The sequence below is a fragment of the Heptranchias perlo genome, chromosome 5 (assembly GCF_035084215.1).
Source record: "Heptranchias perlo isolate sHepPer1 chromosome 5, sHepPer1.hap1, whole genome shotgun sequence".
In the NCBI taxonomy this organism is placed as follows: domain Eukaryota; kingdom Metazoa; phylum Chordata; class Chondrichthyes; order Hexanchiformes; family Hexanchidae; genus Heptranchias; species Heptranchias perlo.
This window is the reverse complement of record NC_090329.1, coordinates 69,346,939-69,373,366: the sequence shown is the minus strand read 5'-3', so window position 1 is coordinate 69,373,366 and position 26,428 is coordinate 69,346,939. Positions and strand designations below refer to the sequence as shown.

General features: G+C 40.9%; 1 protein-coding gene and 1 long non-coding RNA gene across 3 annotated transcripts in view; one reads left to right on the top strand and one right to left on the bottom strand.

The window, feature by feature from the left end:
* The window catches only part of ptprk (protein tyrosine phosphatase receptor type K), a 539,056-nt gene that overhangs the window by 302,334 nt on the left and 210,294 nt on the right, over window positions 1-26,428 (bottom strand). For both annotated transcript variants that reach the window (XM_067984566.1, XM_067984567.1), the window contains exons 5-6: window positions 26,121-26,236; window positions 13,870-14,044 (exon numbers count right to left, since the gene is read on the bottom strand). In XM_067984566.1, coding sequence (XP_067840667.1) covers window positions 13,870-14,044; window positions 26,121-26,236 — 291 coding nt within the window. The remainder of the gene's footprint in view (window positions 1-13,869; window positions 14,045-26,120; window positions 26,237-26,428) is intronic.
* Window positions 1,065-10,537, top strand: LOC137321415 (uncharacterized). The gene is made up of 3 exons (XR_010962812.1): window positions 1,065-1,195; window positions 2,456-2,496; window positions 10,399-10,537. It is a non-coding gene; the product is annotated as an uncharacterized lncRNA (long non-coding RNA).

Sequence of the window (26,428 nt, the reverse complement as noted above, 5' to 3'; positions counted from 1 at the left end):
ATGAAGTATTTATTTAAACTAATTTTTCCAAAATGTTTTCAAATCATTTTAGAAAAATATCAATTGCAAGGCCAGGCTTTTGAGAGGCTGACATCTTCAAGTAAAAGCTGTAACAAGAGTAACCAGACAAAAAATACATTTTTATAAGTAGCTTTAATCATGTTATTGTGAAATATGTAATTTTCACAGTTGTGAGTCAGCAAGCTGAATGGAAGAGATGGCGAATTAATTTCTTTTTCAACAAAGGTGTCCGCCATGACTCACTTCTGAGTCAGACCATTGTGGGTTCAAGGCCCACTCCAGAATCTTGAGCACAGAATCTAGGCTGACACTTCAGTCAAAGTGCTGTACTGTCAGGGTATCATCTTTCAGATGAAACTAAGCTGAGGTCCCGTCTGTCCTCGCTGGCAGACATAAAAGATCCCATGACACTATTCAAAAGAGATGGGGAATTTTTCAGTTTCCTGGCTAATATTTATCCCTCAACCAAGATTACTAAAACACATTGGCCCAGAAATTGCTTAAAAAAAACTGAGCTCAATAATTGCTCGTGGTGAAATCGAGGATCGAAATCGAAATTGTACGTGTGCAGTCAAACCCGGAAATCCGGAACTTGATCCTTCTGGTTCGCCAGCAATATGACAGCTTTGAATTAAAGGGATATCGCTGGCTGGTATCAGTGGAAACAGTGAACCAGCTCAATGAACCATCTACCCAGCTGGAAAGTAATATCACCATGAAACAGGTACACTTAAAAATACCACGTCTAAACTAAGTTTGAACAGCGCAGTAAGTCTTAATGACTGCCAAACAACTAAAAATTAACTTAAAAAATGTGGAGTCTCTTTAGTCCTTATTTTAATAGTTTTTGGTCACTAAAAAGAAATTTAACTTTTAGATTTTTTTTATATTAAACATTTCCCCTCTGTTTCTTTTATTTAATTTGATTATTTCTTACCCTCTTTTTTCACTGTAACTGTATTTACAAATGATTTAAATGTTGTACTTTCACTTCCTGGGTTTTACGTTCTAGCTTGCAGAAAATGTTCGCTGCTTGTCAAAAATGCTGCAATGTGACTGGTCGTGGGGAGAGAGTGATCCTCTCGCTTCTCCCATCGGTCCTAGCTTCGCTGGAGCCAACACTGGGCTCTTCTCCGCTTCCTATTAGGAAGAAGTGCTCCCAGTAAAGACCACGGTAAGTTAGTGGGTTAGTATAAATCTATGGAGCAACAAACACTGTTGGTTCGCCACTCCGAGCAATTTTTGGGCCATCACCTGGTCATTTATCTAAATTGTGGTTTGCGGGCTCTTGCTGTACGCAAATTGGCGGCTGCGATTCCCTACATTACAACAGTGACTGCACTTCAGAGGTATTTCATTGGCCGTGTAGCGGCAGTTATAGAAGGTATTGGTGAGACCGCACCTGGAATACTGCATACAGTTTTGGTGTCCATACTTAAGAAAAGACATACTGGCTCTCAAGGCAGTACAAAGAAGGTTCACTCGGTTAATCCCGAGGATGAGGGGGTGGACATATGAGGAGAGGTTGAGTAGATTGGGACTCTACTCATTGGAGTTCAGAAGGATGAGAGGCGATCTTATTGAAACATATCAGATTGTGAAGGAGCTTGATCGGGTGGATGTTCCCAAGGATGGGTGAAACTAGAACTAGGGGGCATAATCTTAGAATAAGGGGCTGCTCTTTCAAAACTGAGATGAGGAGAAACTTCTTCACTCCGAGGGTAGTAGGTCTGTGGAATTTGCTGCCCCAAGAAGCTGTGGAAGCTACATCATTAAATAAATTTAAAACAGAAATAGACAGTTTCCTAGAAGTAAAGGGAATTAGGGGTTACGGGGAGCGGTCAGGAAATTGGACATGAATTTAGATTTGAGGTTAGGATCAGATCAGCCATGATCTTATTGATCGAGGGGCCGATTGGCCTGCTCCTGCTCCTATTTCTTATGTTCTTATAAGCACTTTGGGACAGCCTTTCTTTTGTTTTAAAAAGTATTAGGATCCATTTTACTGGATACTGCATATGTTTTATTTTCCTTACCTCTAATTCATATATTTGCTAGCGACTGAGTTTTGATGCATTGATGTTTTATGGCTAAGAAGTTTAAGCAAATCAAAATCTGAGTAAGTAAGATGCAAGAAGAAATGGGCGCTATCGTATGATTTCTAGCTCGTTGCTAGTAGGTTTTCCATCACTTTGATCAATACATGAGCATAATTACATGTAGTATACATTCTAATTTCAGGACAAATCAGGCAGGTAAACAAGGCTGCAACAACATGTATTATCGGGGCCACTGATTTACAGTGGCTGAATGAGTCAAATTGCATTTTTATTACATGGTATTCTGGGGATCAAGTTCCCTGATTCTGTTGAGTTTCCATTATTATGTTTTCTTTTACCGTTGCACTCAATTATTGCCTCTTATCTTTTTAAAGCCCAGGAAACACCATATGATGGCAGATGATCCAAGCTTGAGGTAGGTAATTGTTTTTGGGTCTTTACTTCAGATATTTTTCCACCCGTTCCACATTTCAAACCACTCTCATAGGTGAGCTTTTGCTCCCTGTTACACAGAATGTGCCTGTATCTCCCTAATATATAGGTGATTTGTAGCTAGTACAAGAAAATAGAAAATACAATTGAGAACCCTTGTTACTATATTTTGGCTCAATAGTAAGAACATCTGCCCTCGTATAATCTTCCTCAATTTCAGGATGCAGCAGAATAAACACTTCACTTATACTTCCTCAGATACAAGAATAAGATGCAACACTTCTCTAACTCTCCTAATAATATCGTGTACCACAAAACATATGCAAAGGTTTAGTTTATATCTACAGAGTCTCTGCACGTTCATCTCCACATGGACTGTAATGCAGTGGAACAGGAAGAACTGAAAAATCGCTGTAGGCTGGGGTGCGACAAAGCTCCCATCCCCTATGAAGTTTAAACTAGAACAAAGGAATTCAAAAAAGCCTCTTTCACAATTAAATTAAGCCATCAGCAGTGAGATTTGAAACAGAGACTGCCTGCTACCCTGAATTCATACCACCTGGCATGTTCTCATGATCAGATTTAACTATTTCTAGCACCTGAATGACAGAAACTCTTCCTCATTTCCTGAACAAATGTCTTAATTGACTAATTTCAGAACAAAACAGGCAGGTAAACAAGGCTGTAATTAAAAACATTAGCAATACAAGAACACTGTTACATGGCAGTAATTCTGTAGCCTACTTGATTCTGGGGACAAATGCACTGGCTGAATAAACTGCACAGCCCCCAAACTGAGTATAACGTGGTATTATCTTAAGAGAACCTTAAAAATGCTGTAAAGAAGCAAATAAATGTCCTCAACAAAATACTCAATTTTTGGCAGATAAGAATTCTGGTGCAAAATTAATGGCAGGAAAATTAAGTTCAGCGTCCACCTGAATATCTGATATGTGCTTCCCGCAGGCGAGGCTACTGAGTGCACATGTAAAGGAATCATATCTTCTGACTCACTGTAGCAACATTATGGGAGGTCGCCTAACATAAACACTCCTAAATGATATAATCTAGCCATTTATATTGATTGTTCTAACACTAGAGTGAAAAATCGAAGAAAGAGCAGATAAATCAAATCCAATAAGATTACATTATCTCTTTAATGTCCAAAATGACAGACAAAAATGCACTGTACTTACCTTTAAGTGTAATGTTCCTTATTTGTGAATAAACAAATGGGAAGAAATTACCAGAGTATGAATGTCCCCTTCTGTGCTCCTACATAAATCATCCAAATGACCACTTTCAATTAATCCCATTAAGTTTACCATCCAGAATACAATTCCATTGAGAGCCTTGAACTTATTTGGAAACCAATGACAACTATCAGATGTTGTTAATGTGAATACAGGGAATAATACATGGAGAATGGTGACATTCAAAGAATAAGAATACAACACCTAAACAAAGAGTAACCTTACTTTATTTCTCCAGATACCTGAACACAAAATCTAGGCTGATAACTAAGTGCAGAATGGAGGGAGAAATTTGCAGTTAGAGGCACCATCTTTTGGATTATATTAAACAGAAGCCCTATCTGCATGTTCAGATAGATGTAAAAGATCTGAAGATTAGGACTCATGCTGGTGTCCTGGCCAATGTTGATCCCTCAACTGGTCATTTATCTCAATGCTGTTTGTGGGACCTTGATGTGTACAAATTAGCCATCATAGCCCACATTACAGTAGTGGCTACACTTCAAAATAATTAATTGGCTGTGAAGTGCTTTGGGATGGCCTGAGAATGTGAAAGGCTCTATAAAAATCTAAGTTTGTTCTTTCCTTCCTCCCAACAAATAAATTCTCCCAAATCAGTACTTCTCTATGAAGAAGAAGAATTTCTGATAAAAGCTAATATAAATTCTGACTTAATATGTAGCAAAAATCCAAACATTAATGTTTGGTGAAGCTAGACACCATGCAAATGTTCATGTAATGCAACTCATTTAAACCTCATCCACATGATGGACACTGGTCCTTAATGAGCCTCAACTGCATATAGGCAAATTGCTCCATCAGCTGAACCTAACAAATATGCCTGTTTGATGGAGCTTAATTAAATATTTTATTTCAACAGGAGATCATGAAATACATTCACTGATTTTTTTTTCAGCTGCAAAGCATTCCACACATCCACAATGAAACTTCATCCCAGTTCAACCTTATATGGTTTATGTGAACTCCTGAACCTAACTGCAATCTGACACCACCTTGGGCGCGGATTATGGACGTGATCTAAGTGCTGCCCTGATCCTATGCCAGATGAAGGGTGTTCAGGGACTGTAGCATACAGCTCAATCTCCCATCTGATTAAAGCTATCAGAATAGTTGCTTTCTAAGCCAAAAATGTCATGTCATATCATATCAAAGGTTCAACACGAGGGTGTATGAGCTCATGGAGAAACAGATTCAGATTCTCAACAGATAAAGTCTAAATGGAGTAGAAGAGCAGAGGGATCTGAGAATACAGATACACAAATCAATAAAAGTAGCGACACAGGTTAACAAGGCCATAAAAAAAACAAAGCAATGGGATTCATTTCTAGAGAAATAGAATTGAAAAGCAGATTAGTTACATTAAACATGTATAGAACCTTGGTTAGACCACACTTGGGATTACTGCGAACAGTTCTGTTCTCCATATTATAAAAAGGATATAGAGGCATTGGAGAAGGTGCAATAAAGATTTACTAGGAGGATACCAGAACTGAGAAGTTATACCCATCAGGAAAGATTGAACGGGCTGGGGCTCTTCTCTCTAGAAAAAAGACCGAGGGGTGACCTGATAGAGGTCTTTAAAATTATGAAAGTGTTTGATAGGGTAGACATAGAGAAGATGTTTCCATTTGCAGGGGAGACCAACCAGAACGAGGGGCAATAAATATAAGATAGTTACTAAGAAATCCAATAGGGAATTCAGGAGAAACTTCTTTACCCAGAGAGTGGTTAGAATGCGGAACTCGTTACCATAAAAAGTAGTTGAGGCGACGAGCATTGATGCATTTAAGGGGAAGCTAGATAACATATGAGGGAGAAAGGAATAGAAGGCTGATATGGTTAGATGAAATCGGGAGGGAGGAGGCTCGTGTGAAGCATAAACACAGACATGGACCTATTGGGCCAAATGGCCTGTTTCTGTACTGTATAATCTATGTAATTCCATCCTGGATCTTGGGGTTACCCAGTTGTGTTTCTTTATAGCAGAATGCAAAGCTAGTCACACCTACATGCACCCTGTTTGAACGAGACTTAATATTTTAATCAAATAAGTTCTGTAGCAATTATAAAGGAGTCAAGAAATCAAGAGTTCTTCATCCTCATCCTCAACCTCCTGACATTTCAGTATGCTGGGAAAAGTTGGACATCACTTCTCAGTATGCAAGAAGTTCTCATGCTGTTTTTTTAAAAATGATAAACTGTTCCCAAATCTCATTGTAAATAACTTTTATTTAATGCTCTCTATTGTAAATCATGGCAACGTCTTTGGCCAAATGCAGTGCCTCTATTGGTTGCTGCACCTCGAAGCAAACATCCTGTTCCCAGTCCCTCACTCTCCATCCACCAATTCCCTCTTCCATCCCCATGCTCCATAACATAGCAGAAACACGCTGGGAATTCGGATGCGTGCCTCCTTCAATTAAAATGAATGAAGAAAATTTACTCCACTGTATTCATCTTTTATTTTCTCCCAGTCCTCCCTTAATTCATCCTCCCCATTCTCCCTTATTTCTGTCCTTTCCCTATTGCCTGTGATTCTCGATTCCTTTTCTATGCTTCACTTCCTGTCCTTAATTTGTCTTTTCTTCCCCATTTGTTCACTCCCTCCCTCAGTGCTCTGATTCACTCTTTGCCTTTCTTTCCCCCAACTTGTACCCTCCCAGCCTCACTTATACCATTTTAATCTCAGTTTGCTTCAAATTTTTATCCTCTCCATCTCTCTTGGATTCACCCTGAATGCCACCATTTTGCTCTGTGCCATTCTTACTCTGTCCCCAAACAGTGGAAGTAACCTGATGTTACAGATTGAAAGAGACATGTGCCCAATGGGAAAGAGAGAAATGGCCCAATGTCATCAATCAGAGCAAAGCATTGATGTGGGTATGATTCCATGACAAAATTGGTACAATTTTAAAGGGTCTGCACGAGCATAGACACCTGGGGGTTCACATACACAAATCTTTGATGGTGGCATACGGGATCCTGGGCTTTATAAATAGAGGCAGTATACAAAAGCAAGGAAGCTATGCTAAACCTTTCTAAATTACTGGTTAGACTTCAGCTGGAGTACGGTGTCCAATTCTGGGCGCCACGCTTTTGGTAGGATGTCATGGCCTCGGAGAGGGTGCAGAGAAGATTTACAGATCATATCCACTGCTCCCATTTTTTTGGACAGCATCAGCTGGTAATAGTTCTGCTGTTGCCATTTACAGCTGCTCCTGACCAACTTTGTATTTCTTAACCTGTCCCATTACCACCTTCCTTCCCTTGCACTATCATCCCTTTTGTCAATTAATCTCTTTTGCCCTCTACCCTATCACAGGCCTTCCCTTTTGTTCTTTCCTCCCCTCTCTCTCCCCCCCACCCCAACCTTTCCCTGACTGTGTACTTGCTTAAAAACTGTTAACTCTTTGACATCTTCCAATTCTGACGAAAAATTCTTCGAGCTGAAACATTAACTGTTGCTTTCTCCACAGATGCTGCCTGACTGAGCTTCTCCAGCATTTTCTGTTTTTATTTACTAGTATGGTACCAGGGATGAGGGAATTCAGTTATGTGGAGAGACTGGAGAAACTGTAGTGTTTACCTTACAGCAGAGAAAGTTATGGGGAGATTTAATAGAGGTGTTCAAAATTATGAAGGATTTTGATAGAGTAGATAAGGAGAAACTGTTTCCATTGGCAGGAGGGTCAGTAACCAGAGGTCACAGATTTAAGGTAATTGGCAAAAGAACCAGAGGGAAGATTAGATTTTTTTTTAACGCAGCGAGTTATGATGATCTGGAAGCAGATTCAATAGTAACTTTCAAAAGAGAATTGGATAAATACTTGATGGGGCAAGGGCTATGGGGAGAGAGCAGGGGTTGGAACGAATTGGATAGCTCTTTCAAACAGCTGGCACAGGCACACATACACAGCACTTGCTGTCCACAAGCATTACTTTCTGTAACACTTTCTAATTTACAATGTAAACTGAACATGTAAACATTTTATATGGAAAAACTGTAAGCAAACATTTTGCCATTACAGTTTGTCGATGAACCATTGCTTTACGAGAAAAGCTGTCTTCCATTTTTACAGTTTTATACAAAATTTATAAAAGATCAACAAGTTACACATTTCACAATAATGATTACATTTAATCACTAAATTGCCTTTTATGTCCTTTAATGCCTTCATTGAAGTTTTTACTTGAAGGTCTCAGCCTGTCTCAAAAGTTCAACAAACATGGACCTTTTCCCCTCAGATTGCTAAGTTCTGCAGTCACTGCTACATTGGGTTTTCTCTCAGTCAGCATCACAATTCTCAAAAGCCTGGGCATTGCCAGCATCTGTTTAACTTACAACAGTTGAAGTTTGAAACACATCTGTGCACTCTGTGCATGTGCAGTTTTCAGAATATCTCAGCATGCAATGTGTATATTAGCATGAGTTGAAGGGTAAAAGGATGTGCTCTCATCCTGTGAGGATTTCAGAGTTTCTTTGACTTTCTAAGACTTTGAAAGAAACTTGGAGAATTAATTCTCAGAGCTTTATTTCAGACAAGTTTGACATTATTTATTAACAAGTGCTATTATCAACTGCTCACAGTTATATAACATCTATGATTCAAGCAGCCATTGTGTCTTGGTTGATGGTTAGAAAAGAAAACAGAGATCGTCTAGTGATAGTGTTTTTTTTGAGTCACTTGGCTCTTTATTTCCGGGAAATTCAACTAAAAGTCTCTTCTTTCTAATTCATTTTTGAGACTTTTTAAAAAAAATATTAAAAACTTGGAAGCTACATTAACTATTAACTTCTAAGCATTCCATGAGATGATTTTTTTATGGAGTCTATAAGTAGGGAAACAAACGAATCATGTGCTAAACAATAAATTTTCTGCTTCTGTATTCCTGGCACATACAGGGAGAACGTATCAGGAAAATTTTACCTTTAAATGTTTCAAGGCAAGAATGTTGATAGGAAATTGACTGACAATGCAGAAAGCGGTAGAGGGAAGGAGGAGTAATTGACAGCATTAAAGGCTCTGCAAAATGGGTCAGGAAAGGAGACTGATGGGCAGGAATACATGGTGGTGGGGAGAGGGGGGGATAAAATAGGTTGGTTTGAAAGGAGCCAAGTGGAATTTGGATGCAATTCTCCCATCCCCACAAGGCTGCCAGACCCTGCTGTCTGCTCCCCTCACACTGCCAGATCCCAGAAATTCCAATTTTGCTTTAATACTTGCACCTCAGTCCTGCTGAACCTGAGGATCCACCACCCCAGACTTCCCCTCCCTCCACTTTGAGATCCTGAAATCTCCTTCTCAGCAGTCACAAATCCTTAGGATGCAATCCCAGTGCTTTGTGAGACCTAGAGGCCGGGAGTACCAGATATCATGCCCCCTGATCCCAGGACAACCTCCAATGCTAATAAGTCAATGTTCCTGGTAATACTAATTGGCATCACCTGTTATTTTAAACCTCAAATTCACAATGAGTAACACCATAGAAGATCTGTGAGTAGTTCTTACAGTTGCTGACAATTCACTCAATGTTTGTATCATACACATGGTGTACAAAATAGACTCAAACTGCACAATTTCAGATCAGTATAGGCCTCAAAAGCTTTAGATTTAACACACACACACACACACACACACACACACACAAACAAATACACACACATCTGCAACAAATAGATAAAGCTAGTAAATTGATTCTGACATTTTAGACTTAGGTAAGTCACAAAATAAATGTTTCCAGCTTATAGGTATGGCTGCTTCAGGCTTGAGCTTTGGCCTCAAACACATTTCAAGTATATCAAGCTTAGCTTTGCTGTGAGTAACTATGAAAAGATGAAACTACTATACTTACAGATGTACAATCTCACTGTGGATGAGCTTTAGCTGCAAGGTACACAGTATGAACATTACTTTCAAAATGTTGTGCTTTCATACCAATAAGGTTTAGCAAACACAAGACAGTTTCATAACTCAATATGATCTGTTTGCAATACAAAACCTATGGCTAAGTATACTGTGCTTGATCTAGCTTTTATTTCCTCCAGCACCAAGTATGCAAGATCAATGCTCCTGAACACAAGAAGTCACTGCAAAAAATTTTGTTTGTTACAGACAAAAGCAAAATTGCTTTAAGCATATCCTGTCACAGTCTGTTAAGAGGAAAAGTCACTAATAAATCGTTGCCCTTCGGTCATCTTTGACAATGGGCAACGCTATGCCACCTCTTATTAAATGTAATCCATATCAGTGGATCCAAATTTCTTTTAAAATTATCATCTCCTGTCTCTGTATTGCAGGATGTCACTTTTATAGCACCACTGAGATATCGGACCTGTCAGTGCAGTTAATTTTCAACTTAGTCTCAACACCAGGGTTTCTTAGCCTGAGGGTATTTTTTACTTCACTAACAGGATTTACTTTACAGTTATTCAGGTCAGCAAGGAGCAGTAATATAGCTGTTAAGATAGAAACCAAATAAGACACATAAAAAGGTCTTGATTATGCAGCAGTTTCCAGCATTTGTTGCAGAATTTCCAATTTGATGTCTAAGTTATTTAATTAGTTTACTGCATCATATAATCTGGATAACCTTCGATAATATTTCACCAGGTTTCCCCAAGACAAGAAGCAAGTTGCCTTCCTGTGCCCCAAGGCAAATGTTATTGGGCTATAAGGAAATATACAAGGGAGTGAAGCAGACATAATAAAACGGCAAATAAATTGCTGCTATAGTTGCCTACAGGGCACCCTCGATGAGTGTTTATTGTCTCTGGATGCAATATTTGATTACCCAAAGCTATATTGTAAGTGAATGTGTCATTCTGGTAAGCATTATAAAACAATTTCAGAATACAGTTTTGTTAGTATTTCTTGTAACAAAAGAGATAGACTACCGACCTTGTGAGGTCATCTTAATTCTTTGGATATTCTGCATCTTCCAAACAGCTGGAATAAAGCCCAGCTTGATTGGTTCTGGAAAAACCACGCGCATATAACACAGAAGTGTTGTGGTATTTATAGATAGGTAGTGTTGCATGTGGTATCCTATTCCTACGTCCTACAAAACCTTAGAACCTGCACCATTGCACCAGTTCATTTTAACGGGAGTAACTAACTAGCAATACCCCAACTTCCAACTATCCAATGACACTGCAGGATCTGAAGGGAAGCCCCCACATAGAAGCCATTACACCAGCTGCCAGGACCAGTATGCTAAAAGTATCATATGGATCATTCAACTTAACAATAATAATGTTTAGTAAATATGTGAGAACTCCTCCATATGGCAGCCTTATAGCGGGGAACATTTTTAACCTGGTTAAGACATATGGAGTAGCAGCGATGAAATAGGTAGAATGACCTACTTCTTGGACACCTTCCCTTCTAAATTGCAGGAATGAATAATGCACTGAACCATCCACTTAGATACCAACTGCTTGGTAACCAGATCGCCTTGGATCATTGCACCAGAGGAAGCAAATAACCATCAAGACCATCAGGCAACAGATCCAATTGGAACATTGAGATACAGTCTGTGTGCCTGCTCAAGTTGTGCAAAGCTGATTCTTATTAATCTTAAGTATTTAATATGAGCTCCTGTTGTCAATATGCCAGTTGCTGAGAGCTCACAGATTTGGGGGCAAAATATCTGATGTTGCTGCAGCAACCTTACATAGAAGTTGCAACATAAAAACAGGCCAATCAGCCCAACCAGTCCATGTCGCCATTTACCCACTATACGAGCAAAAAGCTTTGAACACATTCACCCACCCTGTTCCCATATCTCTTCAACCCCTTTTCCTTCATCAACCTATCCAATCTTAATCTTGAATGTTGACAGAGTTTCTGTCTCAACCATTAACCCTGCAAATAAAATCCACAGCTTTACAACCCTCGGTGCAAAGAAGTTTCTCCTGCCCGCTGTTCTAGACTTCTTATATTTAATCTTGTATCTATGACCCTTGTGTTTTTGACCTCCTCAACTACTGGCAACAGTCTGCTTCTATGTCTACACTATCCCATCCTGTCATCATTTTTTAACACTTCCATCACATTGCCATGTACTCTGCATTCTTTAATAGAAAAAAGCCACATTTAAAAAAAAAATCTTTCTTCATATTCGTACCTCCCATACTAGGCACCATAGTAGTGAATCTGCTTTGAACCTTCTCTACAGCCTCAGTAACTTTCCTCTAGTGTGCAGTCCATTACAGCACACTGTTCTCTAACTGAGGTTTTATACAGGCTTATCATAGCCTCTTGGTTTTTATTTTTATACCTAGAATTCCATTCGTAGGACAAAGCTGCAGATGTCCATGGAGTTGCAACAAGCTCCATGGTGGACGGCAGTACCAATATCCTACCTGTACATTGCAAACTCCTCCACTGTCATCATCAAAGCTTGCAGGATGCTTTTGACAACACCACACTCAGGCCACCTTCCTCCCTCCTCCTCAAATGATAGATGTGCAAGAATGGAACAGACCAGGCAGCCCCTGCAGCAGCAGATGTAGGGCGATCTCAGGACAAGGAGAAATAGGGTCACCTCAATGCCAAGAAACTCCCACAACCCCTTAGAAGCCAGTCATTTAATGCTTCTAATGGGGAGGCATGCAGAAGTACAGGTAAAGATTCTCAAAGGCAACTAACATACAGGTTTAAAAAGATTTTTAAAATACTGAACACATACATTAATCACTCATAGGGAAATAAATTGGTTGCACTTGAATTCAACTTTGTCCAAAGCGTTTCTTTCTGCCAGTGCCAAATGTCAGCAATCACTTCGTTGCTTTGATAACTTGATATTTGTATGGATACAGTAGCCTTGTGGTTATGCTACTGGACCAGCAATCCCGAGGTTGAGAGTTCAAATCCCATCATGTCAAGTTGGGAAATTGAATTCAGTAAATCTGATCATTTGTGGGCTGGTACCAGATAAGATAACCATGAAGCTGCCGGCTTGTCGTAAAAACCCAACTGGTTCACTTTACACGTCCTTCAGGGAGGGGAACCTGCCACATCAACCCAGTCTGGCCTATGTCCAGTCCCACACTGCGTGGATGACTCTTAATACCAACTATACAGGCAATAAATGCCGCCTCGTCAGCCTCGCCCATATCCCTAGAACAAAGATATGTCTTAAAATAAAATCTCCATTCTCAATCCAGCCTCAAGCCTCAAAACGTGAGTGTGCAAGAGCATTCCGCTGACTATAGAGCTCTTTGTATTAAGCAGTACATACTTTAATGCAACAAGAGGAACTTGCTCTTCACAGTCAATGGTCTCACCAGTGGATTCAAGAGGTCCAACGTTAAGAAATCTGATACACATTTCTTCTATTGATTTGTCCTACATAGATTTCTGACAATGTTTTAATCATCCACGGTTCACGAATTCTCGTCATCCTTTGCCTTACTTTTTTCTATTGTGATTTAAGCTTTTTGCTGAACATATTTGGAAATGACTTACAGGGAGGAAAAAAAGGAACGTAAACACAATGGTCCCAAAATTCCACAAATTTTGCTAAGATTGCACTAACCAGCATCTTAAACACCCAACCACTACGGTGGGGAGAGGAGGTTGCCAAGCCCCAACCTCCTAACCCTCACACAGGAAATTTTTATGGGGACAAAAATGCTTCTCTTCGAGGTCCAAGTTGCTTGCCAGGCCTGGACTCCATCAGTGGGGCCCACGTACACCTTATTTCACTCAGCATACCTGCCACTAGTACTATGCCAGATCCCTAGCCAAGGCCAGGACCTGGAATTTACAATTTCGGGAGTCCCCATTGCCAGCCAGTCATTTGCTTTTTAACAGGCGGACAGAAGTCCCCCCACTTACAAAGCTCTCGAGATACTCCCAGAAACGGTGGATGCCGACAAGGCCATTTGCTTAGGGGTACTACCTGTCTGCCATCAGGTTAACCGAGAGAATCCCGAAGGAATTTCAAGGTCAGTAAGTCATTAAATCTGACAAATAAAGGCCACATAACTTTGGACACTTTTTAAAATAAAAGTATTTCAGTGAGAGAACAAAGATGCTCAACACATGATATATATTAACAAGCTAAATTTACAATACCTCGAACAATAAGCTCAGCAAAATTCGATACACCAGAACCTCTTTCAGACTGGGTCACACAACGGTACAAATCTTGATCATTCTTTTTCACTTCTTTCAATTTGAAGGATGCTGCAAACCGCCTGTGATTTATATTCTTCGTCTGAGCAACTGGTATGTCTTCCCCATTTCGCCTCTGATGAACAAAATTTGAACAAAAAATTGAAACAGTTAATTATTTCTTATTAGGTCCTGGATTCAAGTTAGTGATCATCAGTTGACAAAATGTAAACAATCCAAGTTTAGTTAGCACACTTAATAGACAACCTATTTAGAAACCTGAAAGAAGAACTTATATTTCCAGCTCTCTCACACACCAATTTTATTTTGATAAAATAAGCCGTTATTTTTCATTTTGCTACTGCTCACAGTGCAGTCTATAAATCAAAGTATCAATGCACTGCAAAGTTAAGTTAACATCCCATTTCCTCTAAAAATTGAGTACAGGTCATGAATTTGACATTTTATTTCAATCTTTGTTAACAAGACTAAGTGGCTCTGTCGGGGCGATTATGAAATTGCACAATTTATTTTGGCTTCTACTACTTTCAGGAATAGTGAGAGAGAAGAAAGATTACCCATTGCCTGCCCAGAAATTTAACTTAATATTGCATGTGATTTTGGACAGCATTGAGTAAGAAACAGCATCATTTATAGATGAAGTAATCCAACAGTCCTTATGAAGACACACTCTCGTCTCCATGAGGACAACCTCCATTGTGCAGTCTGTCACTACTGCTGTCTTCCTCAGAAGTGAAGGTTACCACAGCATGAAGCTTTTATGCCACTGCAACCTTCCAAGCTCCCCAGGAGATGTCTGCCACTCCAGGCAGTCTGCAGTGAATATATATCAGAGAAGTAGCCTCTGCTGGCTTTGATGTCACACCTCACCATGGGACATGATTGACTCTTCATGCCCTTTGAACTGGCCTAGCATGCCACCCAGTTGTGAATGCTATTTAGCCCCATCATATGCAGTCAAGGATGGTGGTGGACAATCAAACAACAGGATGAGGAGGAGGCTCCATGAACAACCTCATCCTCATTGATAGTGAAGTCTTGCCCAAGTGCAAGAGGCAAGTCTAAGGTTTTTAAGTGTCTTTAACTAAAAATACTGAGTAGAACCTAGTCAACCTTCTTCCAAGGTCCTGGTCATCATACATGCCAGCGCCCAGCCAATTTAGTTCACTCCACATGAAATTACGTAGCGGCGGTGTGTACTGTACACAGCAAAGGCTATGGCCCTGACAACATCCCAGTTTTAATGCTCAAGACCTGTGCAGCGGTGCTGGCTGCTCCCCTAGCCAAGCTGTTCCAGTACAGCTATGACACTGGTATCTACCTGACAGTGCCTATAGGTTCCTTAGGTATGCCCTATCCACACAAAACAGGACAAATCTAACCTGGCCAATTACCACCTTATCATTCCAATCACTAGTAAATTGATGAAGGAGTCATCAGTAATGCCATCAAGTAATATCTACTCACCATAACCTGCTTACCAAGGCTCAGTTCTGGTTCCACCAGAACTACAGCTCCAGACTTCGTTACAGCCTTGATCCAGACATGAATGCAAGAGCTGAATACCAGAGGAGAGGGGAGGGTAGCTGTCCTCACCATTAAAGCAGCATTCAACCAAGTATGGGATTAAGTAACCCTAGCAAAACTGAGGTTAATGTTTTGCAGGAAAAATTTGCAAGGCTATGGGGAAAGTGCAGGTGAGTGGGACTAATTGGACAGCTCTTTCAAAGTGCCGGCACAGACATAATGGGCTGAACGGCCTCCTTCTTTGCTGTATAATTCTAACTAAGGGTCATGGTGGTCAAAAAGAATACCTTCCAGTGGCTAGTGCCATATCTTACGTAAAAGGAAGACAGTTCGGGGTGTCAGATGCCACTCATCGCAGCAACAGGATATCACTGCAGGAGTTCATTGTCCACTTTGGGAGGAAAATGAAAAAAGCAAAACATTATTTGAATGGAGAAATACCTCAAAATGCTGCAGTACAGAAGGATCTGGGTGTCCTCATACATTAAACACAAAAAGTCAACATACAGGTGCAGCAGGTAATCTGGAAGGCAAATGGAATATTGGCCTTTATTTCTGGGGGGATGGAGTATAAAAGCAGGGAAGTCATGCTACAACTGTACAGGGTGCTGGTGAGACCACACCTGGAGTACTGCGTACAGTTCTGGTGCCTTTATTTAAGGAAGGACATATTTGCATTGGAGGCAGTTCAGAGAAGGTTCACTAAGTTGATCCCGGGTATGGAAGGGTTGTCTTATGAGGAAAGACTGAACAGCTTGGGTCTATACTCATTGGAGTTTAGAAGAATGAGAGGAGATCTTATTGAAACATAGATTCTGAGGGGACTCGATAGGGTAGATGCTGAGAGGATGTTACCCCTCATGTGGGAATCTAAAACTAGGGGGCATAGTCTCAGAATAAGGGGTCACCCGTTTAAGACAGAAAAGAGGAATTTCTTCTCCCAGAGGGTTGTGAATCTTTGGAACTCTTTACCCCAAAAAGCTGTGGAGGCTGAGTCATTGAATACATTCAAGGCTGAGTTAGACAAATTTTTGATCAGCAAGGAAGTCAAAGGATATGGGGAAAAGGCAGGAAAGTGGAGTGAAGGGAAAAATCAGATCAGCCATGATCTCATTAAATGGTGGAGCAGGCTCAAAGGACCGAATGGCCTACTCCTGCTCCTATCTCTTATGGTCTCAGTTTTTCAAGGATGCGTCCTCGGCCCATATATCTTCAGATGCTTCATCCCTCTGTCATAAGGTCATGAGTGGGGCTATTCATCAACGGTTGCATTATGCTCAGCTCCATTCATAACTCTTCTGATAATGAAGAAATCCATGCCAGCCGACAGCACAACATCCAGCCTTGGACTGAAATAGCAGGTAATAGCCATGCCATTTAAGTGCCGGGTAGTAGCCATCTCAAACGAGAAAACCAGCAATCACCCCTTGACATTCAACAGCACCACCATCAACCTCCTAGGTATCACCATTGATTAGAAGTTGAACTGGACCAACCATATTAACACCATGGCTACAAGAGCAAGGCAATGGCTGGATGACAAGTGGCTCACCTCTTGACCCTTCAAAGCCTCTCAACCATCTACAAGGCGTAAATCAGGATTTTTGATGGAATATTCATAACTTGCCTGGATGGGTGCAGCCACAAAACACTCGAAGCTTAATATCATCCAAGACAGAGTAGTTTGCTTGATTGGTGCCCCAGCCACTGGACTCAACATCCACCCCCTCTACCACTGACACACCACGGGCTGCAAGATGTACAAATCTACAGGATGCACTGCAACTACTCACCAAAATTACTTTGACAGCATCATTCTTTCTTATGATTTCTACCACAATACAGGACAACAGCAGCAATGTTGTAGGCACTCAGCCACTTCCACGTTTCCCCTCCAAGTCACAAACCATCATGACTTGGACATATATCACTGATCCTTCCTTCATTGTCGCTGGGTCAGAATCCTGGGACTCTCCCACCTAACACCATCGTGGGAGCATGATCAAAAGACAGCACTGTTGAAGGGGAAAGCCCACCACCACCTTCTCAGGGAAACGAGGGATGAGTAATAAATGTTGCTGTGCCAGCATCTCACACATTCCAATAACAAATTTAAAAAAATACACCAAAGGTAAAGCACAAACTGGAGAAGAGTTTCAAAAATGCCAGAAGCCCTCTGATACCTCAAAATTAGTGGCTCTTTACAGTTAATGGCTGACAGCTATTCAACTACAGAATGTGTCACAGCTGATCTCCAGCAGGTTCTCAGCCAACATCCCCATCAGTACACAGTTTGCAGAGGTTACTGGATAACCATCAGGATCAGATGCACCCACTAATTCCATTCACTCCCATCCAACCAGATTTGGCACTCCCAATGCCACCATTCATAAGATCAGCTAAACTCAGTACAGATCAACACTCAAACCCAGATGCTTCCTGAATTGCAAAAAAAAATTGTACATCATCCAGTACATTTAATCACTAATCAATTAGGGGACCCCCAAATCCAACACATTTGGAAACAATTGTTTAATTTATTTAGATTTCACCTCATTCATTAGCCACAATGCTCCATAGGGAGGTGATTCTTTATAATTTGATCCCTTCCTTCCTTAAAGTCATTGACTCCCATGGTTCTGACAGCCTCACCTAAGTGCCCACTCCTCATGTGTGAGCCTAGACTATGATCATGGAGGGTACAATGGCAAAAGCCTGATCCTGTCCTCACTTGACATCTACACATGCATACTTTCCACCTGGAATCACCGGGTCGCAATCAGGAATAAGAACCCTGGATGTTTTGCCCTCTCCCATGTCCAGGGGTGCTGCACCAATAGTAGCAATCCTACTGCTACCCTGGATAAGATCAGCAAACTCAACAGATATGAAGGATTGGGCCTGGAACCATCTGTCAGTATGGCTCAAGACCATGTCACATTTTTGGATTTAGCCACTACGCCATTAGGGGAGCAGGCAAAGCCATTGAAGGATGGTGCGGTTGGGTGGCAAACAAAGCCCTCCTTTGCCAAAAAGATGTGGGCTAGTATTTATTGTTCCTGAAACATTGAAATAGCCCCAAATACATTAATATGTATGAAACACTGCTCAGTAATGCAACCACATAGCAAAGAACACATACCACCCCTCTCCCAGAGTTCCTGATCAGTTCAGTCCCTACAGTAATACACAGCTCCTGGCAATACTTAAACGGTACCAGGCCGGTTCAAGAGACAAATCTTTTTACCCTTGGGCTGCTGTGACTACACACCAGTTACAATTCAATTACTGAATTGACATTTATATTAGAAAGTAGAATGAGAACAGATTTTTTTTTAAAAATAATGCCTAAAGTTAGTCATTAAGTTCCCAGTTATAATTTACTTTTTGACAGTCCAGCCTATTGCAGACCATTTCATAATGTATTTCCTCAATGATGTGCTCTGTGAGAGCATTACATCAGATATATCAAAGAGGGCATATTTTTAATGATATAGTCAGCTACAACAGTATCATAGTAGGCACAAAACAGGAGGCGGCCATTCAGCCTATCGTGTCTGTGCCAGCTCTTCAAAAGAACTATCCAATTGATCCCATTCCCCAGCTCTTTCCCCATAGCCCTGTAAATTTTTTCCCTTCAAGTATTTATCTAATTCCCTTTTGAAAGTTACTGTTGAATCTGCTTCCACCAGCCTTCCAGATCATTACAACTTGCTGGGTTAAAAAAAATGTTTCCTCATGTCGTCTCTGGCTCGTTTGTCGATCTTAAATCTGCGTCCTCTGTGACCCTCTGCCAATGCAAACCGTTTCTCCTTATTTACTCTATCAAAACCATTCATGATCTTGAATACCTCTATCAAATCTCCCCTTAATCTTCTCTGTTCTCAGGAGAACAATCCCAGCTTCTCCAATCTCTCCACATGACTGAACTCCCTCATCCCTGGTACCATTCCAGTAAATCTCTTCTGCACCCTCTCGAAGGCCTTGACATCCTTCCTAAAGTGTGGTGCCCAGAATTGAACACAATACGCCAGCTGAGGCCTAACCACTGTTTATAAAGGTTCAGCATAATTTCCTTGATTTTGTACTCTATGCTTCTATTAATAAAGTCCAAAATCCCATATGCTTTCTTCAAAACAAAAACAGCCTTCTCAACTTGTGCTGCCACATTTAAGGATTTGTGTATGTGCACCCTTTAATGTCTCCGTTCCTGCATCCACTTTAAAATTGTACCAATTAGTTTTTATTGCTTCTCCTCATTCTTCCTACCAAAATGCACCATTTCACACTTCTCTACATTAAATTTTATCTGCCATACGTCTGCCCATTTCACTAGTCTGTCGATGTCCTCCTGAAGTCTGTTATTATCATTTACTACATTTCCGAGTTGCATGTCATCTGAAAACTTGGAAATTATACCCTCTATACCCAAGTCCAGGTCATTAATATATATCAAAAAGTAACATTCGCACCGGACAAGTGCCAGGCAATGACCATCTCCAACAAGAGAGAGTCTAACCACCTCCCCTTGACATTCAACGGCATTACCATCGCCGAATCCCCCACATCAACATCCTGGGGGTCATTATTGACCAGAAACTTAATTGGACCAGCCACATAAATACTGTGGCTACAAGAGCAGGTCAGAGGCTGGGTATTCTGCAGCGAGTGACTCACCTCCTGACTCCCCAAAGCCTTTCCACCATCGACAAGGCACAAGTCAGGAGTGTGATGGAATACTCTCCACTTGCCTGGATGAGTGCAGCTCCAACAACACTCCAAGCTCGACACCATCTCGGACAAAGCTACCCGCTTGATTGGCACCCCATCCACCACCCTAAACATTCACTCCCTTCACCACCGGCTCACTGTGGCTGCAGTGTGTACCACCTACAGGATGCATTACAGCAACTCGCCAAGGCTTCTTCGACAGCACCTCCCAAACCCACGACCTCTACCACCTAGAAGGACAAGAGCAGCAGGCACATGGGAACACCACCACCTGCATGTTCCCCTCCAAGTCACACACCATCCCGACTTGGAAATATATCGCTGTTCCTTCGTTGTCACTGGGTCAAAATCCTGGAACTCCCTACCTAACAGCACTGTGGGAGAACCTTCACTACACAGACTGCAGCGATTCAAGGCAGCTCACCACCACCTTCTCAAGGGCAATTAGGGATGGGCAATAAATGCTGGCCTTGCCAGTGACGCCCACATCCCATGAACAAATAAAAAAAACAAGAGCAGTGGTCCTAATACCGACCCCTGGGGAACACCACTGTATACTTCCCTCTAGTCTAAAAAACAACCGTTCACCATTACTCTCTGTTTTTTGTCCCTTAGCCAATTTTGTATCCATGCTGCCACTGTCCCTTTAATCCCACAGGCTTTAATTTTGCCAATATGTCTATTATGTGGTACTTCATCAAATGCTTTTTGAAAGTCCATATACACATCATCAACCCTCTCCGTTACTTCATCAAAGAACTCAATCAAGTTAATCAAACATGATTTTACTTTAACAAATCCGTGCTGACTTTCATTTATTAGCCCATACTTTTCCAAGTGCTAATTAATTTTGTCCCGGATTATTGTCTCTTAAAAAGTTTCCCCATCACCGATGTTAGGCTGACTGGCCTGAAATTGCCGGGTTTATCCCTCTCCCCTTTTTTGAACAGGGGTGTAACATTTGCAATCCTCCAGTCCTCTGGCACCAATTCTATATCTCAGGATGATTGGAAGATTGTGGCCAGAGCTTCTGCAATTTCCACCCTTACTTCCCTCAGTAACCTAGGATGCATCCCATCTGGACTGGGTGACTTTTCTAGTTTGAGTACTGACAATCTTTTAAGTACCTCCTCTTTATTTTTATCCTGTCCAATATTGCTGCTACCTCCTCCTTTATTGCTACAATGGTAGCATCCTCTTCTCTAGTGAAGATGGTTGCGAAGTATTCATTTAGTACTTGAACTATGCCCTCTGCCTCCACAAGATGATCTTCTTTGTCCCACCCTTCCTTTGACTATTTATATGTTTATAAAAGACTTTTGGGTTCCCTTTTATGTCAGCTGCTAATCCATTCTCATATTCTCTTTGCCCCTCTTATTCCCTTTTTTAGATCTCATCTGTACTTTCTGTATTCAGCATGGTTCCCTATTGTATTATGAACCATACATTCATCATAAGCATCCTTTTTCTGTTTCATTTTAATCTCTATATCTTTCATCATCCAGGAAGCTGTAGCTTTGGATGTCCTTCCTTCCCCCCCCGCACCCCGGTAGGAATGTGTCTCCTCTGTACCCGAACCAACTCCTCCTTGAAGGCCTCTTGTTGTTCAATTATTGTTTTGCCTACCAATTTTTGATTCCAATCCACCTTGGCAAGATCCCTTTTTAACTCATTGAAATTTGCCCTCCTCCGGTTGAGCATTTTCACATTTGATTGTTCCTTGTCCTTTTCCATATCTATTCTAAACCTAATGATATTACGATCTCTGTTCTCTCATTTCATTCCCCAGAACTAGATCCAATACCATTTCCTACCTGTTGGGCTGGAAAGGCACTATTCCAGAAAGTTCTCGTATACGTTTCAGGAATTCCTCCCCTTTGCTTTTTACACTGTTACTGTCCCAGTCTATATTGGGATAATTGAAGCCGCCTGTTATGACTACTCTTATAGTTCTTGCATCTTTCTGTAATTTGCCTGCAAATTTGTTTCTCTATCTCCTTCCCACTATTTGGTGGCCTATAGTATACATCCAGTAGCATAATAGCTCCTCTATTGTCCCTTAATCCTAACCAAATAGATTCTGTCTTACGACCCCTCAACTACATTGTCCCTTTCCAGTGCTATAATAGTTTATTTGATCAATACTGCCAACCCCCCCTCCCCCCACCCTCCTTTCTTTCCCTCCCTATCTTTCCTGAATACCTGGTAGCCAGGAATATTAAGTACCCAATCCTCCCCTTCTTTGAGCCAGGTCTCGGCTATTGCCATTATATCATCGTCCCATTTGGTGACTTGAGCCTGCAGCTCACCAACCTTATTTACCATGCTACGTGAATTTATACACATGCATTCCAAACTCATCTTAGACTGCCTCGCATTTGCCCCTGTCTGATCCCTCCTATTTCTGAACTATTCTTTACTCTAGTGCTACTTGTCCCTCCCAGTCTTCTGTGCACCTTGTTTCTCCTCTCTAATATTTCATTCTGGTGTCCATCCCCCTGCCAAATTAGTTTAAATCCTCCTCCACAGCTCTAGTTAACCTGCAGTGAGGACATTGGTCCTAGCTCTGTTGAAATGTAACTCATCCATCTTGAACAGATCCCTCCTGCCCCAGAACTGGTCCCAATACCCAAGGAATCTGAAGCCTTCCCTCTTGCACCATTGCTCCAGCCATACATTTACCTGTGTTATCCTACTATTCCTATACTCACTAGCACGTAGCACTGGGAGCAATCCAGCCATTACTACTTTTGAGGTCCTGCTTTCTAAACATCCCCCCTAGCACCTGAAACTCTGACTGCAGGACCTCGACCCTTTCCTTTCCCATGTCATTGGTTCCCACATGGATCACGACTTCTGGCTGTTAACCTGCCTCTCTCCTCTTCCCCACCACCCCCCCTTTCAAAATGTTCTGCACCCTCAGTGATGTCCTTCACCCTGGCACCAGGGAGGCAACACTCCATGCAGGACTCATGTCGGCGGTTGCAGAAATCTCTATCTATCCCCTGACAATCAAATCCCCTATAACAGCATTTCTTTTGCCCCCCTGTGCAGCCGAGTCGCCCACGCGCCGTGGATTTGCTCCTGACTGCACTCCGTGGTATCAAAACCCTCACTGGCATTCAACACTGAATACCGCTTTGTGAGTGCCACACTCCCAGGGGACTCCTGCACTGCCTGCCTGTTCCTCCTAGTCTGTCTGGTGGTCACCCACTCCATCTCCACCTGAACTCTCTGTAGCTGCGGGGTGACCACCTCCTGAAACGTGCTATCCATGAAACTCTCAGCTTCCCGAATGTACCAGCCGCCCCTCAAGCTCAGAAACTCTGAGCTCGAGCACGAAAAGTTGGCGGCACTTCCTGCACATGTGGTTTTCCAAGACACACCAAGTGTTCTGGAGTTCCCACATGGCACAGGGTGTGCACATGAGGGGTCCCAGCTGCCCTGCCATGTTAGCTACAGTTGTTCAAACCGTTTGTTAAGATTTAAAGCAATTTACCGTTTATCTAATGCTAAAACATTAACCACTAAAAAAACACTAACCAACCACGAAAGAATAAGCACTAAAAAACTAACCAACGAACTAAATATTTACTGACCTACCCTAGACACCCCTCACAGTTGTGACGTCACTTTTGACTTTTTCTTGATTCCTTGCACGGCTCCCTTTATGCTTCCCACAGTCGTAATTATTTTTAAATTTGATATTGTTTTTTATTTAAGTTTTAAAAGTTGATAGGTTAGTTTATAGTTCCTTGATTTAAATCACTTAGCATCTCATCCCCTCTGCACCTAATTCCCACACTCACCAAATTCCCAGTTGGTAGTCCTCACCGTTAACAATTCTCTGTCTTTCCCAACCTCTGTGCTTAAGTCTTTTCAGTAGTCTATGAAGTTAATATCCCCCCTGGCCCAGCATCTCAAACACAGCTGTCAAAAACCATCACAGGGCTTAGTACAAGTTTACTGCTGACTTAGTCGACAGCACAACACACAAAATAATTCTTGACCTCTGATACATAAAAGCTGACTGTTGGCCTCAGAGATACCCAACTAACCTTTGTTTAAGTACATGAATTCAGTGCTCTGAAAGTTTAAAATCAATACATGGATACAGTATCCCTCCTTTTGTCCACCCCCCACCCACAATATGAAAATATTTGTCTTGCAATTACAAAAAAAAACTTGACTTTTAGGATACGACATCCTGCAAGCTTTAACAAAGGATGCTACATACTCAAACACATGTTTTTATTCCATGCATGAGTTATACTGGCTTTTCTCAATTTAAAAAATCTTATCAAATGTTTTAACATGTATTTTTTGTTTAAACTAAAAATGCATGGTTTTATGTTTGGGGACATACAATTATTTTATCTTGTTGTTGAAAATGAGTGCAATTTCTATTGAAGGAAGAGTAAGCTGCAAGATGCTAATGATTATGCAAATAATATTCTGCACAATAAATAGGATACATGGCAGGGTACCACTCAATATGAACATTTATTCAACATATAAACCCAACTGATATCTGTCTGTTGGATAAACAGCACGTCTAATTGTTGTCAGATGATTGTTCTTTCTATACCACTATTTACAGTTTAAATTTGATTTTTTTTTAATAATGGGTATGTTTGTGCTCTGGGAACAATGTGTAATGGAGCATTCATGAACTTTTGAAATGTTCCCATGATCCTGCTGCAAATTTTTTCTCGTGACATTTGTACCACCATTATGCCAATATGGGGTAAAGTGCCACTTGTTGAGCTGGAAGTTACTCGGGTCGATTGGCGGGCTATTTAAATTAGATTTGTGGTCATTTGGCCATTATACAGGATCAAGGCAGAGGAGGCAAAATCATCCAAAGGATCTAGGCAGATCATTATTTATGTATTTATCATACATAAGTTAACCCCCCCCCCTTTTTCAGATACTTATCCACAAGAATTTTTTTCTGCATTGTTACAGTAAAAATATCAATGCGTGGCTCAATTTTTCAACCTACTGACAACATTATAGTAAAATAAAAATATTTGCACTACGTGCCCTATTGCGGAACAATTTTTAACCTGCCATTCTTCATTTCATCAGTGATATAATAAACACTATTATACCGGTTGTGCGTCAATGCTTTTATTTTCCCAATGCTTCAACAATTCACTTATGTCTACCACACGAGAGTTATGGGTCTTGCAGAAATCAAATAAAAGCCAGTAACATACCATCATAAGTACAACACTCAACAATACAAATCCATGCCATTTGGAAAAAAAAAATAATTGAAGGTTTTTAATCCCTCAATTCCTGCTAAGGCCTGGACAGTATGCAAACATCTTAGTTTAGAAAACTGCTGAAACATGCTCAAATATCAAGGTCCATGTCGACATGTATCACAGCATTCCTCCAAATCTACAATAAACATCACTCCCCATATTGTAAACTATCCACTTGAATCGTGCATCAATGGGAAGTTCTCATCTATTATGTGTTCCATCATCATTATCAATAGGATTTTACACAGCCTAGACAATAACCACTCCCCAGCTGTAATTTACATAGCAATGATCGATTCCGCCTCTGAATTTCTGAAGCTAAGTCACTTGAGTCTCATTACAAAACCTGAAACAATGCTGCTCCAGGGGAATAATCCTAGTGTGACGTGTAGCGTCTATTAAACCACATCCCAGATTGCAGGTTCTCTTGGCGTTTGCATACAAATAAAAAAAATTAAATAGTAATAAAAAGCTAGAAAATCAAACCACTGTTAAGCTACATAAAATTTTCAAGGGGAAAAATAATCCTAACTTATTCATAGCAATCCCTTCAAGGATTGAGAAAGTGAGCATAGTGTGGAAATCATTGGCAGCTTTTTCTGTTTTTGACAGAATGAGTTATTATGAGACAGATGGGAATACAGTGTTGCTAGATCTCACCTGCAGCCATAGCTTGTTATTCACTGTATCCCTGCCTGTGGCGATACACTGAAATGTAGCATTTTGTCCTGCATTTACTTCCACATCTCCAAGTCGCAAAAAGTGAGGAGATTTGTCTGTAAAACATTAACATTTTGACATGTTCATGACAAAGGTCAACTCAATTTGGATTTATGAGCTCTGAGTGTACCAGTGCACTGTACTTACTGCTTTGGTTTCTTTTAAACATTTATGAAACACGCAACTGTAGTCTTGTACGCTAAACCTAACATTTGTTCCTTAATTTGTTTAAATATTAACTTTCTTTC